This window comes from Aquila chrysaetos, chromosome 24 (assembly GCF_900496995.4).
Source record: "Aquila chrysaetos chrysaetos chromosome 24, bAquChr1.4, whole genome shotgun sequence".
In the NCBI taxonomy this organism is placed as follows: Eukaryota; Metazoa; Chordata; class Aves; order Accipitriformes; family Accipitridae; genus Aquila; species Aquila chrysaetos.
Genome location: NC_044027.1, coordinates 7,296,972 through 7,310,190, shown reverse-complemented (window position 1 = coordinate 7,310,190; position 13,219 = coordinate 7,296,972). Strand labels below are relative to the sequence as shown.

Below are 13,219 nucleotides of genomic sequence, written 5' to 3'. Positions count from 1 at the left end.
TCTCATGGGTTTGCATCACAAGAGGATTGTTTATAGCCTAGAACCAAGTATCTTGAGCCGCTATCAAACCAGCTGTAATTTACAGGGCAGAATATAACGTCTTGTGGGCTGAGCTCAAACTGACAAACACTGGAGGTGTTGCAATTCCACTTGTTAAAATTTGTTTACCTGGGGAGAAAAAAAAGGCAAGATAGAAGAAAGGAACGCCTTTTCAAGTGTTTACCTTTCCAGCTCTCTTGTTTCTATTATTGCTGCGTGGTTGGGTAACAACTCTAGAGTTCAGCTTGGACAGCAAATTTTTTTATACCTCTCTTTTTTGGTTGCTCATAAATTTGTCACCAAGAACATCCTTCTGATGATTTTCATTACTCTGCCTCCAAACAAAGCACTTTAGAGCCAAATATAAACAGAGCAGGTGATTGGTTTTCTGTTCTGTCTCTGTGCTTGAGTGATAGTAGTCAGCCTGCTCAGCATGTCTGAGCTTAGACAAGGTGTCCTGTTGTACCACCCCAACAAATCTCCAAGGAGCTCACATCTTCCCCAACACTCAGTGGTTCCTTTCTCTCCATACTGTCCCCTTGCAGGAGACAAAGCTATGGGGCAAGGGGTTCCTGTGGTACCTTTTGCTGCAATTGCAGAGCAACTCCAGATCCAAACCCTCGATTTGCCAAATGCAGTATCCAGTGCTCAAAGGGACCCGAAGTTGTTGACACCATCTTGCACTGGAAGTGCCAAGTGAAGTAAGAGCAATATGATCTGAAGCTATCCCATAACATTTGAGGAAACCACCTGGACTTGAACTTCTTTTCTTGTGACGAAGAGAAATTTCTCCTGTAAGATTCTGGTCTTGATCTCAGCTTCTTTTCTCCCCTAAGAGTCACAATCAAACCAAGTTTTCTTGCAGCCAGCGTCCTTTTCTTTTTTCCCATTTGCTCAAAGGAGCAAACATATTTTATCACACATCTTTCCCCTCCCTCTGGAATGTTTGTATGTTGTCATCCCAATGACAAACATCCATCTTGGGCTGGTTTCTGTTTTGCAAGCCCCTACCAAACTGCCCTAGAGCCTGGCTGTTCCTCCACTCCCAGCTCCCTCCTGTTTTACCCTAGAATATTTGGCAGTGGGAGCTGCCTGTGCTCAGCCAAACAGCTCACACTTGAATCCAGGTGGAGTGAGAGATTTTTCAAGCCAAGACAGATTTAGATCAAGCAGCAAATAATGCAAAAGTCATTGATCCACTTGCCAATGTGGAGTCTCCCCCAGGCTCTTGGGAGGAGGCAGCAGTGTTGGACAAAGGCTGGTGCATCCCTGAGCGTGGGCAAGGGAGAAAAGGACCCCAAAGGCAAGTGGTGTGGCAGCAGATTAACCACATGGCACTCTGTGTTAAAGGAGAACCTGGACTGTAAAATGAACTGATGAGGAAACCTACCCTGACAGAGAGCAAAGAGGGTATCCTGCCACAGAGGACTTTACCTCCTTGGTGGGTATTTCTCCGCACAGACCATCCCAGTGCAAGCATGGACATTCACTAACGTGCTTAACCACAGGCTGGTAGAAGTGCAGGCTGGGCAGCAGTGGGTTGTCTTCTCCTGTTTTCCAGCAGACTTTCCTCAGGCTGCTCCAAGGTGTCTCTATATAGACTTCAAGGTGCCCTTGAGTGGGGTTTCAGAGGGAGATGCACGATGAGCCATGTGGCTCCCACCAGCTCTAAAGGAAGCCAGATGGCAAAAACACTCAGGTGTGCACACACACACAGAGTCTCTGGCTATCGGAGAAGAAGAATCCAGGAATTAATGTCTTGGGTTTGCCAAAAAACTGAGACATGGGAGTAAGGGGCCCATGGAAACAGAGAACCCAGCAGATGGACTCCAGAGGAACTCATCACCTATGGAGCTTCCAAGGCAAAAATACCCCAGGTGGCTTTGCAAGCCAGGTGGCCCCCAACACATGGCTCTCCAGCACCAGCATTAAGGCTGGGAGATCCAGAACCCTTAAGCACTAGATATTTGTGGCATGTAGCACCAGGATGAAGGGTCACAGGGAAAAAAATGCTGCCTTAGTGTAGAGAATGTGCATCAGCCTGTCGCATGGCCCCTACACTTCAGCCAGACATTCTGAAGCATTAAACTGAAGACAACTTTCATTGCAATCAAACTGGAGCTAATCCAGGAACTGTCAGCATTTTCATTTTTTTGCAAGCAAAGATAATAAACTGTGACTAACAGGATGATTTTGAACTGAAAGCCTTCTTGCTGCTATTAAGGCTCTGAGGAGTCCAAATATGACTGTGCCCTTAGCACCTAGTACCCATGAATGACTGTTGAAGCCACATGGCACTTTGTCAGGTTGGGCCCAATGTAAGGTGAGGTCTAGGGTGTTTCTTGAAGTTTCTTGCTTAAGTGTGTTCATCCAAAGTCACCCAGCAACTGTGAAAGTGGAGGTCTCAGGGAAACTCCTACGTCAGCCTGGATTTCCTGGGAGAAATGGGAGCTCTGTAGCTGCTCTGCAAGCACTATTGCACCTAGCATATGTCTCATGTGGCAAGAGAGGACCTTATAACACCCCTCATCATCCCAGCCCAGGCTGTGCTCAGCTTGCAGGATGGCCCTTGGGCCATCACTCAGACTGGCAGGAAAAGGTCAGCTTGCACCTCCACTGACCATCTCTGTTTTGTCCACAGGCACCTGCACAACAACCGGATCCAAAGCCTGGGAGCCAATGGCTTTGATGGACTGCACAGCTTGGAAACCCTGTGAGTCACCTGTTTTCTTCTGTGTCCTATAGAGCTCGTGTGTGTTCATCCCCTCCAGCACAGCCTGCAGGAAAGGGCTGGTGTCTCTGGGTCAGCCCCACTGCACATTCACTCATCACCATGCTCTGAGGGCAGCAGCAGGGTTGGCTCCAGGCACAAGCCCAGCAAGTAGATGTCCAGGGCATGATGCTTCCTGGGGTGGTGGCAGACTGGACTTTCTTCCTGAGTCTGTGCAAGCTGGTCTGGCTGTGCTGCTGCTGCAGAGGAGTCTGTGCATGTGGGTAGAGTGGCTGGGAGGGAGCTCTGAGGCCCTGGACACAAGTCTAGTTCTGGTGCAATCTAGAGAGCTTGCATGCATGCTCTGCTCAGAGAGTGTCCCCACCTCCTCACCACATGCATGTGGTCCCAAAGCCTCCTAACCACCTGACTCCACCAAAATGAAGGCCTGGCTTGAGTTCAAGGCTGGTAAAATCCTCTGGGATCTGTGGAATATCTCTCTTCAAGGTGGTCTCATCTCACCTGGCATCACCCATAGCCAGGTGACTTAATCTTGTACCATGTCCTTGGCATGGCTGGGTAGGCAATCTGACAGGAGACCTCAGGGGAGGATGGGAAGCAGGAATTAACTCTCCTCCAGGACACACATTCATTAGCAGCAGATGGGTCACCCTGAACTCAGAGAGACTTAAATTTGACAGCTTTGCCTTGCACACACCGCACCTTTGACGACAGTGTGAAATTGCTTGGGTCTCATGTCGTGCATTGGCCTAGGAGGAAACATAAACAAGCAAGCAAATGAATAAAATATCTGAAAGAGTGGAAGAGGTGCCTGTTGCCTTCAGTTGTGCAGAAACAAGTCCCTCCATGCAGGCCTTGGGGTCAGAGTCAGGCCCTCACTCCTTGCCAGGGAGAAATAGGGGGTCTGGGTCATGGCAAAAAGAGGTGACGCTTCCCACCATTCAAGTGCCACTCAAGGAGACAAGGCCCTTCTGTGCCCAGCATGGTGCCAGCAGCAGCGATTGGGCGAGAGTGGAAGCAGCAGGCAAGCCCTTGGTCCCTAGACACACTCCTCACAGGCAGGACGATGACACACATTGTCTCTTACTTTCAGACTGGCACATCCTGGGGCCACCCAGAAGGGCTCAGCTGGGGAGAGGTTGAACCATGCCAGGGATGATGCAGGAAGGGAGGCTGCTGGATGGTCTCCTCTGGTGACCCATGGGTCTCCCCCATCATTGTGGCAGCTTGGCTTTCTCCCCAGTCATTTCTGGTGGGTGCAGGCAAATACGTGAGGGCAGAGTTGTGGCATCCAGGCAGCACAAAGGCAGGCAAGTTGCAGGAAGGAGTGGAGGACTTGCTGATGGAAGAAAACCCTGTTTGGTCTATAACCCAGGCAGACCATGCAGCAACATCACAGCCTACATCAGGGCAACCTTATTCTGTAGCCAAGGTGGTTAAAGTCACCCTGCTGCCCTTCCCAAGCAGGATGGAGCTGCAGAGAAGAAGCTGACCCCTTATTTACTGTGGGAAAGACTAAAGGGCTTCTATTGCCCTGGGAGAGAATTCAGTTTCCACAGACACTTGTGCTGAAAGCTCATTTTCCCTCTCTTCCCCTCTGCTCCTGCTCTAGCACTTTCTTTGTCTTTTGTTACCCATCTGAAATGCCACGCAGCATTCAGGGGAGCTCAGCATCTCCCTCTCTTGCTTTCAATCCCGGCAGGGACAGGACTGCATAGCACCGCGGGGATGGGGCTCTCTGCAGGGCTGTAGCAGTGGAAGTCCTGTCCCTGCTGACCAGGCAGCCCTGGGAGTACTTGACCTCCAGGGATTGTCCCCTTGGAGCAGGGCTCTGCCCGACTACTGCCTATGTCCAGGCTCTGATGGCCCGGACTTGTGTATGTGAGTATCTCCCATCCTCCACGAGCTGCCTGCAGCTGCAAGGACAGTGCTGTGGGTGAGATCTCCAGACTATCCTCCACTGAAGGAGTGTCCTCAAGAGAGAGTGAGCTGGTTTTTGCTCCTCTTGTCCTGAGCATCTAATTCTCACCTCCAGGCCAGCAAGTATTTCAAGTCACTGATCTTTGAGGAATGCATTGTTCCTCAAGTGGAGCCATCCCCCTCGTGTTAATCTCCAGCGCTCATCTGCCCTGCTGACCAAAGCTGGCCAAGCTTTGTGGCAAAAAACAGCCAAGCATTTGGCTGCAACAGCCCAGCCAAACTGCTAGACCTGCATCTACCTACCACTTCTCAGCTCCTGTGCATGTGGAGACTATTACAGTCTCCGCACATACCCTTTAACTCAAATTATGATTACATTCTGTTGACAGCACTTAACACATTTTCTTGGCTTGTGAAGACCAAACTGTGCTCTCAGTTACCCCGTGGGCGTTACCTCCTGGAAGGCAGCAGGATGGTAAGAGTTCGTGAAGACAGAAACTTCTCCAGGGTTCCTAAAATAAGGATTTGTGGCCAGATGCTGGTTATAAGCCAGGCACAATAGCTGAAGAACTGTAGAAGTTGAGCGGAAAAAAATTGTTTCAGGTTTTCAGAAAAGCCTAGGAAGTTTTAGGTGCAGAAACCTCTGTTCCCCTAAGGGAAATGTTTCTTCTCATATTCAGCTAGACAGGGAAACGTCTATTTTTATCCAATGCAGCCAAAACTTTAAGAGAACAGCACCCACTGCTCCATGCAGGTCTCAGCTGTGCAAGCTGCCTATGCACAACCACACCAGACACCTACCCCAGGTCCTATCATTTCTGCAAAACAGATCACAGTGGAGCATCTCTGTTCTTGGTGAGGGCTTGGCCCTGATATTTTAGGAGGGCAGAAAATCTAGAAAGAGGTAAAGTGAAGCCAGATGAATGACTTCATGTTTCCCCTGCATTGACCTGCAGCTACTGTGCAGAAGTCAGCTCTGCCAGGTACAGAGCAAGAGCAGCTTTGTGTTTTCCATGCTGATGAGGGGGCAGGTAGATGTACAACACCCGCCAGGTCTCAACCAGTCAAACACCAGCATGTAGCTGGAGAAAGCAGCTCCAAGAGAATTTTCTCTGTCAGGGCAAGATCTGGCTGTTCACCAGCCCTCACAGCCTCCTCTTCCTGGGAAGGAAACCTGGGCAGGCAAGCTGGAAGCAAGTCAGAGCCACTCTGGCCAGATTCCCAATAGGGTTTCGAAATAGTCTTGAAACCTAGTGAGATTCCTTCACCAGTTCCCATAAGCCTGAGATGACACAGAGCAACCCTGCAGGGCTGTGGGAAGAAACCCCAAGCATGGCTAAGCCATGAAACCGGGTATTAGATGGTCGAAGTGGGTGATACTTGGCATTTTTTAGCCCACTCCCAAAGACACAGAGTAAATAAGAATGTAAATGTCCTTATGTGACACATCCTTCCTGTAGCCCCTTTGGGTAATGGACTGGATCCTTTAAATAAGTTGTAAGCTCAGGGAGTGCCTGTAGGACATGCAGAGCAGAGCCACCTGGGCACAGAGACTTTAAATACCAAGGAAAGGGCAACCATAACCCATAGGCATCCCCAGAGGGGAAGACCTGTGTCCAAGGGGAGCGTTTGGACCACAGCAAATGGCCTGGTGCAGTGGGGTGGGGGAATCTGGAGAGGGCTTTGGGTGAGGAGTGGGGCAGTGAAACAAAGGAGAAAAGAAAAGTTGAGGGGAAGCACCATCTCCTGCAAGAAGTAGGAGCAAGGCATGCCAAAAGCTGAGACTCCAGCCACACTGCTCTTCACGTCCCTTTGCTGTTCCTGCTTTGCCTTGTAAAAACTGCCCTGTAGTATATTGCTCTTTAGGCCATTTAATGTGTGCTGTAAGACATCGGGCAGCATAACCAGCTTCCTGCCATTCGGATGGAAGGATATTAACTTTTACATTTCCTGATTTTGTTGTACTTAATTTCTCAATCTTTAACAATGCAGGGAGAAGGGGAGGGGGATTAGGTTATACCTGTTCTGTTGCATAAGCCTGGTAGTAGGGATGTTTATGGAAAAGTTGATGTAAAGAGAAGTCAACTGCAGCCAGGAGCCTTGCTGCAATGACAGAGATTGATTCTTGGAAACATTCAGACCTTGTACTTGGGGCTGGGGGCACGGCGCTAGGGGAGGCAGAGCTGTGTTTTCAGAGGAGCAACAAGGAAAAAATGCCATCCAAAGGCTTGCATGGTGCTAATATAGAAGTCAAGTTCCCCACTGCTGTATGAGGACAGTATTTCTCATAGGGGGATCCCTGTGACATGAATTTCCACAGTGACACTGGTCTTGTGTCCAGGTTTCCTCCTTACCTCCTTTGCCTGGAAAGCTGACCATTATCCTAAGGTCCTTGAGCTTTGCAGTCAGTCTGAATGCAATCTAAAGGCTGATGAGTAATTGCCTAATGCCTTGTAGTGCTTGATTTGATCTCATTAAGTAGGCTGAACTTAGCCCTCTGCTTCCCTGGAATATAAATGTTTCCTGGATCAGACTTGAAGGGGAAGGTGAATGCATGAAGTCTCTCCAGACGGCCAAGCCCCAGGTCACTGCTCTCTGCAGGGTGAAGGGATGGAAGGGGTAGGTGACCTGAAACTATGCAGGCAAATATATGTACAGAGAGGTGTGTGGGTGTGGGTGCATGTATAGTGCTTCACAGATAGCCATGGGAAGGGCATCTAACCATGGAAGCTGAATTTCAGAGCTGGCCCCCAAGTTCTAGCTCTAAACATTAGCACACATAAACCATCATTTAGCACTTCCCAGCTTGACTGCTGTTAGGGAACCGTCAGCCTTGCCAGTGTCCCCATGGCAAAGCAGGGCAGACCCCAGACAGCAAGCGGAGAGCACAGCTGAAGGGGTGGAGAGGTTCCTGCAGGGATCTTCCCATGCTTTCCACTAAAACAGTAGGACCTCACTGAAAACATCCTTAGGCTGGGAGCTCCGCTTTGAAGAAAAGGAGAAAGTGTTTTTTCCCCCATCAGGACTGTTTTGCCCAAGCAGGGAGAGGAGGTATTGTGGCCCTGAGTGCCGGCTGCCACACACATGGTGAGGAAACCCACCAAGGCAAGTCCTTGGGGCTTCTGATAGGGGTTAGGAAGGTGACAGCAGTGGCTCCAGCAGGTCTGAACTCTCAAGGGGCTCTGGTGTGTGGATGGGCTGGCAGTGCCGAGCAGCACCCTGGCGTGGGTACATGCAGGGTCCCCCATGTATCCATGGTACAAAAGCTACCATGTATCCCCCAACATGTGCTCAGGGCTCGATTTTGAGCTGCTGAAGCAAAGGGAGAGATGCAAAACTAAGAGCTATGGCTCTCCCAGTGGTCCTGTCCATAGACATGGCCGAGTCCCCTACATACATGGAACATGGGCTGAACTGAAACCAGGGGCCAGGGTGCCTCCCTATCCTGGCACATGCAACCAGACAGAACCTTGATGTTGGCAGAGAGCAAAAACATGTCTCCCCACCCCACAGCAGGGCTAAGGTGGCTCCCAGGGCAGAGGCAGGGATGGGAAATGAATGACTGCTCTCCAGGACCAGCCCCCAGTGCTGAAGGCCTCCAGGCTACAGCCAAAATAGCAATGATCTGCCCAAAAAGTGCTGCTCCTCTGATTGTTCAGGCATCTCCGGCCCATCTCTGACACGGACGTGATGGGGAAGCAGTTCAGAGAGGCCCCGCAGCCCTCGCCCATCCCCTCTGCCTGAGATGACCCCTGCTGCTTCCTATCTTTCTGTCTTCTCCCTCCCCATCCACATCCCTGCCAGCTCCTCTGCTCGTCAGACAAAGGAGATAAATCACTTGGAAAGAGCAAATCTCCATTCATTTAAAAACCTTTTAATTTATTTTTAAAAAATAGCACTAATAAATTAAAAACGTCTCCCAGAAGGGCTGAATCCAAAACCCTCTGGCTCCAGGCATTTTATCTGCCTAACCTTGCCTCACAGGAAATGCCCTTACCACAGGGTTTTGCAGCACGCTGCCCTATTATCCGGGTAATTAGTCGAGTCTGTAAATGCAGAGCAGAGCTGGAACCTACCGACTCCTCCGGAGAGTTGGATTTTCTATGGGAGAAAAAAAAAAGAAAATTAATATAAAGTGCACCTCGGGCAATGAAGGCAGGAAGAAGGAAATGGGAAATATCTCCACCACAGCTCATACAAGGGTTGTTTAACCCTTTTAGGGCCAGGCAGGCTTTGCTGTTCTGGAAAATTGTCTGCCAAGTGCTGCCTTGCTCCTCAAGTGGCATTTGTCTCCATCAGCATGTTTAATTTGAAACCTTTTGTGCAGTTTCTTGTTGCTAATCCCAGGCTGTGCAATTCCCAAAGTAGCTGATGGGTTTGACTCCTCCAAGGATGTCCTGTTTGCCTCGCTGAGCTGCTCTGTTACTTCCTCAGCATCCTGATGCTCCAGCCCCGCTGTGTGTCAGCATGGGTCTCCAGGCAGCTCATCAGAGGCAGCTTGGCTCTACCAGAGGAGGGAGGGGACTTCAGCAGAGGCTTGGGTACCCAGATTGATGGGATGGAGAAAGGAAAGGGGCAGGTGGCTTTTTGGAAGTAGGGACCACAGCTCAGGGCCTGGTTACATGGGTCCCTGTGCCTGGTCCAAGAACAGAGCTATAAAGTTCATTGCCTGCTCTGATTGCCATGTAAATGGAAGGTGACTTTTCCAAACGGAGAAAGCCACCTGTAAAACTGAATTGGCAAATGCACAAAGCACTGTCTGGGAGCATGGGGACCAGACACTTCCCTCCTGTGGTCTCCTTGGGCCAACTGGTCCCAGTTTGCTGCATCTTCTCTCCCAAAAGCAGAAGCCTGGACTGCCACAAATCTGTCCTCACTGATGCAGCTTAGACTCTGAACCAGTTGGGTACCTTCCAACTGGGCTCTGAGCTTTGGCTGAACAGGAGCCCATGCAGACATGATATTTTGCAAGATTATAAAGAAAAAAGACAGAAAGTGAAGGCAGTTCAGGTGAAAAGGTAGTTCTGGAGCCACTGCATTTTACTATGGGTTATGGCTCCGTTGTAAGGTTCATCTCCTTCACAGGACTCTGCCTATTCTTCCTTTGCCCACCAAACCCTCACACCACCCCTCTTGTGCACTGCCAGCTCTCCAGGCTGGCTCCCCGCTTCCTGGAGCCACTGATCTTGCAGTGACAGACAGCAGTGAGTCTCCCCAGATGTCCAACCCCTGGGTCTCCAGACATGCTTGCTGTGACCTGTCAGGGGTCCCCAACTCCTCTGGCTCCTTGCGCTTCATTTTGCTCAAAGCCTTCCCCAGGGACACGGACCCTTTCACTGAGCAGCTGAGCAAGAGCAGTTGCCCGAGCCAGAGGAGAGAAGCCTCTGCCTCCAGAAACATGTGAGAGTGAATTGATTGCCTGTGAAAAGGAGGAACAGACACTGCAGGCAGCAGAAATGGCAGTAGAGGCAAGCTGTGGGCATGTTTTCACCATGGATATGCTGATGCACAGAAGCTCTGCCCCCACCCCATGCACCCTCCTTCCAGCAGCAGCATGCTGCAGCAGTCAGGGGCTGATCACCACCAACTTGTGCACCTTGGGGGGTACATAGTGGTCCCCAGCTTCCTTCCCACAGTTTGGAAACTCTCTGCTGTAGATCAGACTTCCCTGAGCCTGCCTTCTTCCCCTGCCTGGCAAAGTGCAGCAGCCTTCTCCGTGCCTCCCCTGCCTGAGTCATCAGCTCCATGGTTATTGTCTGTGCATCCCAGCGACCGAGGTCCCCGCTGCTCCGCTTTGCGGTCAGCTCCTTTTGTGTCTTGTAAATGATATGTGCATGGCAGCGCCTATGCTCCCAGGACCCCCCACGAGATCCCGTTCTCAAAGGCTTATTTCAACCTTGTTAAATAAATCAAATGGAATTGAAAACATATTTAATCCGGTACCTTCGTCGGTTAGAGAACAGACAGAAATACTGGTTGGAACAGACACATTCTGGGCACTGCTGCTTTTTTTAAATGGAGAACAGAGCTGTGTGAGGAAGGATTGATGGCTGCAGGCATACAAGGCATGACCTACAGACAGGTCCCCCCTGCCCCAGCAATAGACCTTTCAGTGCCACATAAACCCTGTAAAATGGTGCAGCACAGTGTAAGTGAGAGGCTGGGATGTTTCCAGGCCAGGCTGTCGGAATGAATCCTTGTAGAGGTTGCTGCTTGTTCCTGGCAGAAATCAGGTACCATTAGTACCTGACAACCTTCCCACAGTGTGGGGGCCCATCTCTGCTCCTTTGGGACACCCGTGAACTCTGTCACACTCCATCACAGCCTGGCTTCTCCTTATAATTTGCCAAAAATGGGCCTTTCTAGGACATGATTAGTTTCCCAAATAAAACCACTGACCCTAGCAGATGAATCCCACGATAGGTCATTTCTCTCTCCTGCGCATACTTGAGCATCCCCCTGTTGCGTGTCTCTGTTTAGGGGATGGGCGCACAGCTTCAGGCTGGCTGCAGTCAGACATGTGTTCTGGGTCCTTTTGAATCCCCCTTCCCTCCTTTCACTTATTACAGGCACTTGCTGCATCTCATCATCCAGATCATGCTGGGGAAGGGCACACACTCACCGCACATGTTAGTTGCTACCAGGAGAGCAGGGTTTATGCAGATGCTACACAACAGAAATATGGCACCTAATGGTACAGCTACTTTTCCTACTCCAGACTAATCAGACAGCTCTACCCAGCTCAAGCTCAACCACAAGCCACGACCTTGATATAAGGCATCTGGGTAGAGCTGTCTGGCCGGTGCCGGGCAAGAGGTCAAACTACATGGTCACAATGGCCCCCTTGGGCTTTCAGACTACCAATTAAATCATTTCCAGTGTTTGATTTGGCCACAGTAACCAGCATGACTAGCAGCAGCAGTAATTACATTTACTGGCAGCTGGATTAGATGCCAGCACAGGACAGGTGGAAATGCAAGTCCTTATCAGAGGCTGCACAAAGTCTCCCTCCAGGGTAACATCTCGAACTACACTGGGACTGAAATAGTCAGCAAATGTCCCATCTCCAGCTTCTAATCTTACTGCATCTTCAGGTTTATTAGCTGCAAATTTGTGGTGTTTTGTGGCTTATGGAAGAATTTATAGTACTATATAATTTTTTTTGGCTTCCTGTGTGGAACCACTAATAGTCCCTAACAGGCAGAAAATTGACCTGAGACTCTTTCCCCTCCTTCTCTCCTTTTGGCCCAACTGAAGATATTAATAGTTCCAGGCTGCATGTTGTCAGCTTCAAATCACCCTGGCAGTTAAAGCCCAAAATAACTGTGCCTTTGATGTCAATTTACTTTTATTTCTAAATAAACAACAGGGTTGGTTAAGATCTTCCAAATATGAAGCTATAGGCTCACTCTAGAAATAACAACAATGGAAAGCCAGCCAGTTCATTGTGTCTTGGGCAGACTGGGTGACCTTTAAGAGGTTTTCATTTTAACTAGAAGAACAGACAAGGCTCCTTTCAACATCCCACTGTGATGCCTGGAGCTGGTAACTTGGAGCCCAACTAAGGAAAGTGATTTTTTAATAGTCATTTCTCTCGCACATCATATCTGAACCCCTCGGCTGGGTGATTTTGCTTCCAAAAGCCCTTGATAATGGGCAAAATTCTCTTCCTTATGCCATGCCCATTATTTCTTTTTTTGTTATGAAGCTTCCCTATTGTTTTGGCATAACCGCGGCCATGATGTGTTGGCATCCTTCCACCAGGTAATGCTGGCATTGGGTCCACTTTCCCAAGTGTGCCAAAAAGGGCACCACCCCACAGCTGGAAGACTCCAGAGGTAGCATGTAAATCCTTGGGGCAGACCCCAGAGCTGGAGCAGCTGAGACTGCAGCAGTGCCAGTTCCAGTTCCCCTGGACCAAGAGGCCTCTCTGGCCAGTCCCACGGCCACCCCATCCCATGTGCCAGCGTAGTGCAGTGGGAATAGTGTCACCTGGCGGCAAGTTTGGCTTTTTGCAGCTTTCCCCACATCCCAAAGCTGGAAGCAGTGGGAAAGTATCAGAGCGTGGAGTTGGGACCAGCAAAGCATTGCCCAAGCACCTCAGATAAGGCAGGGAGAGAAAGGGGACACTTGGAGGAGTTTTCTATGGCACGTCCATTTTCTATATCCACCCAGCCCATGGAAAGGCTTTGTAAATGGTGTACATTTCACTGCCATGCTCAGTGGAGGAAATTTTATTGCCACGGAAGTCAAAACACGAAATCCTCCCCGACCCACCGAGCCCAGACTCCATCCCATCTGCCTTGACCTTAGGCCAGGAAGGAAACTCCGGTGACCCACAAATGGGCACACAGGCTGGGCCAAATTCATCATGGGAGAGCAGGTGGAGACGAGCAATGTCTGGGATGGATGTAGCCCTGCTGATATCAGACATCTGTGGAAAGACCCGAGGACTGAACTTCACTAAATGAGCAGAAACTTCCCCACTGCCACAAACATCCACAGCCTCCCCTGCGGTGAAGGTTGGAG

The 13,219-nt window shown here is 50.0% G+C and overlaps 1 protein-coding gene and 1 long non-coding RNA gene across 4 annotated transcripts in view; one reads left to right on the top strand and one right to left on the bottom strand.

Annotated features, from left to right (window-relative positions):
• The window catches only part of LOC121232588, a 108,717-nt gene that overhangs the window by 50,745 nt on the left and 44,753 nt on the right, over nucleotides 1–13,219 (bottom strand). The window lies entirely within an intron of this gene.
• The window catches only part of LGR6 (leucine rich repeat containing G protein-coupled receptor 6), a 150,039-nt gene that overhangs the window by 107,197 nt on the left and 29,623 nt on the right, over nucleotides 1–13,219 (top strand). Inside the window, exon 6 of the mRNA XM_030001169.2 lies at nucleotides 2,681–2,752. Within this exon, the coding sequence (XP_029857029.1) occupies nucleotides 2,681–2,752 (72 nt within the window). The remainder of the gene's footprint in view (nucleotides 1–2,680; nucleotides 2,753–13,219) is intronic.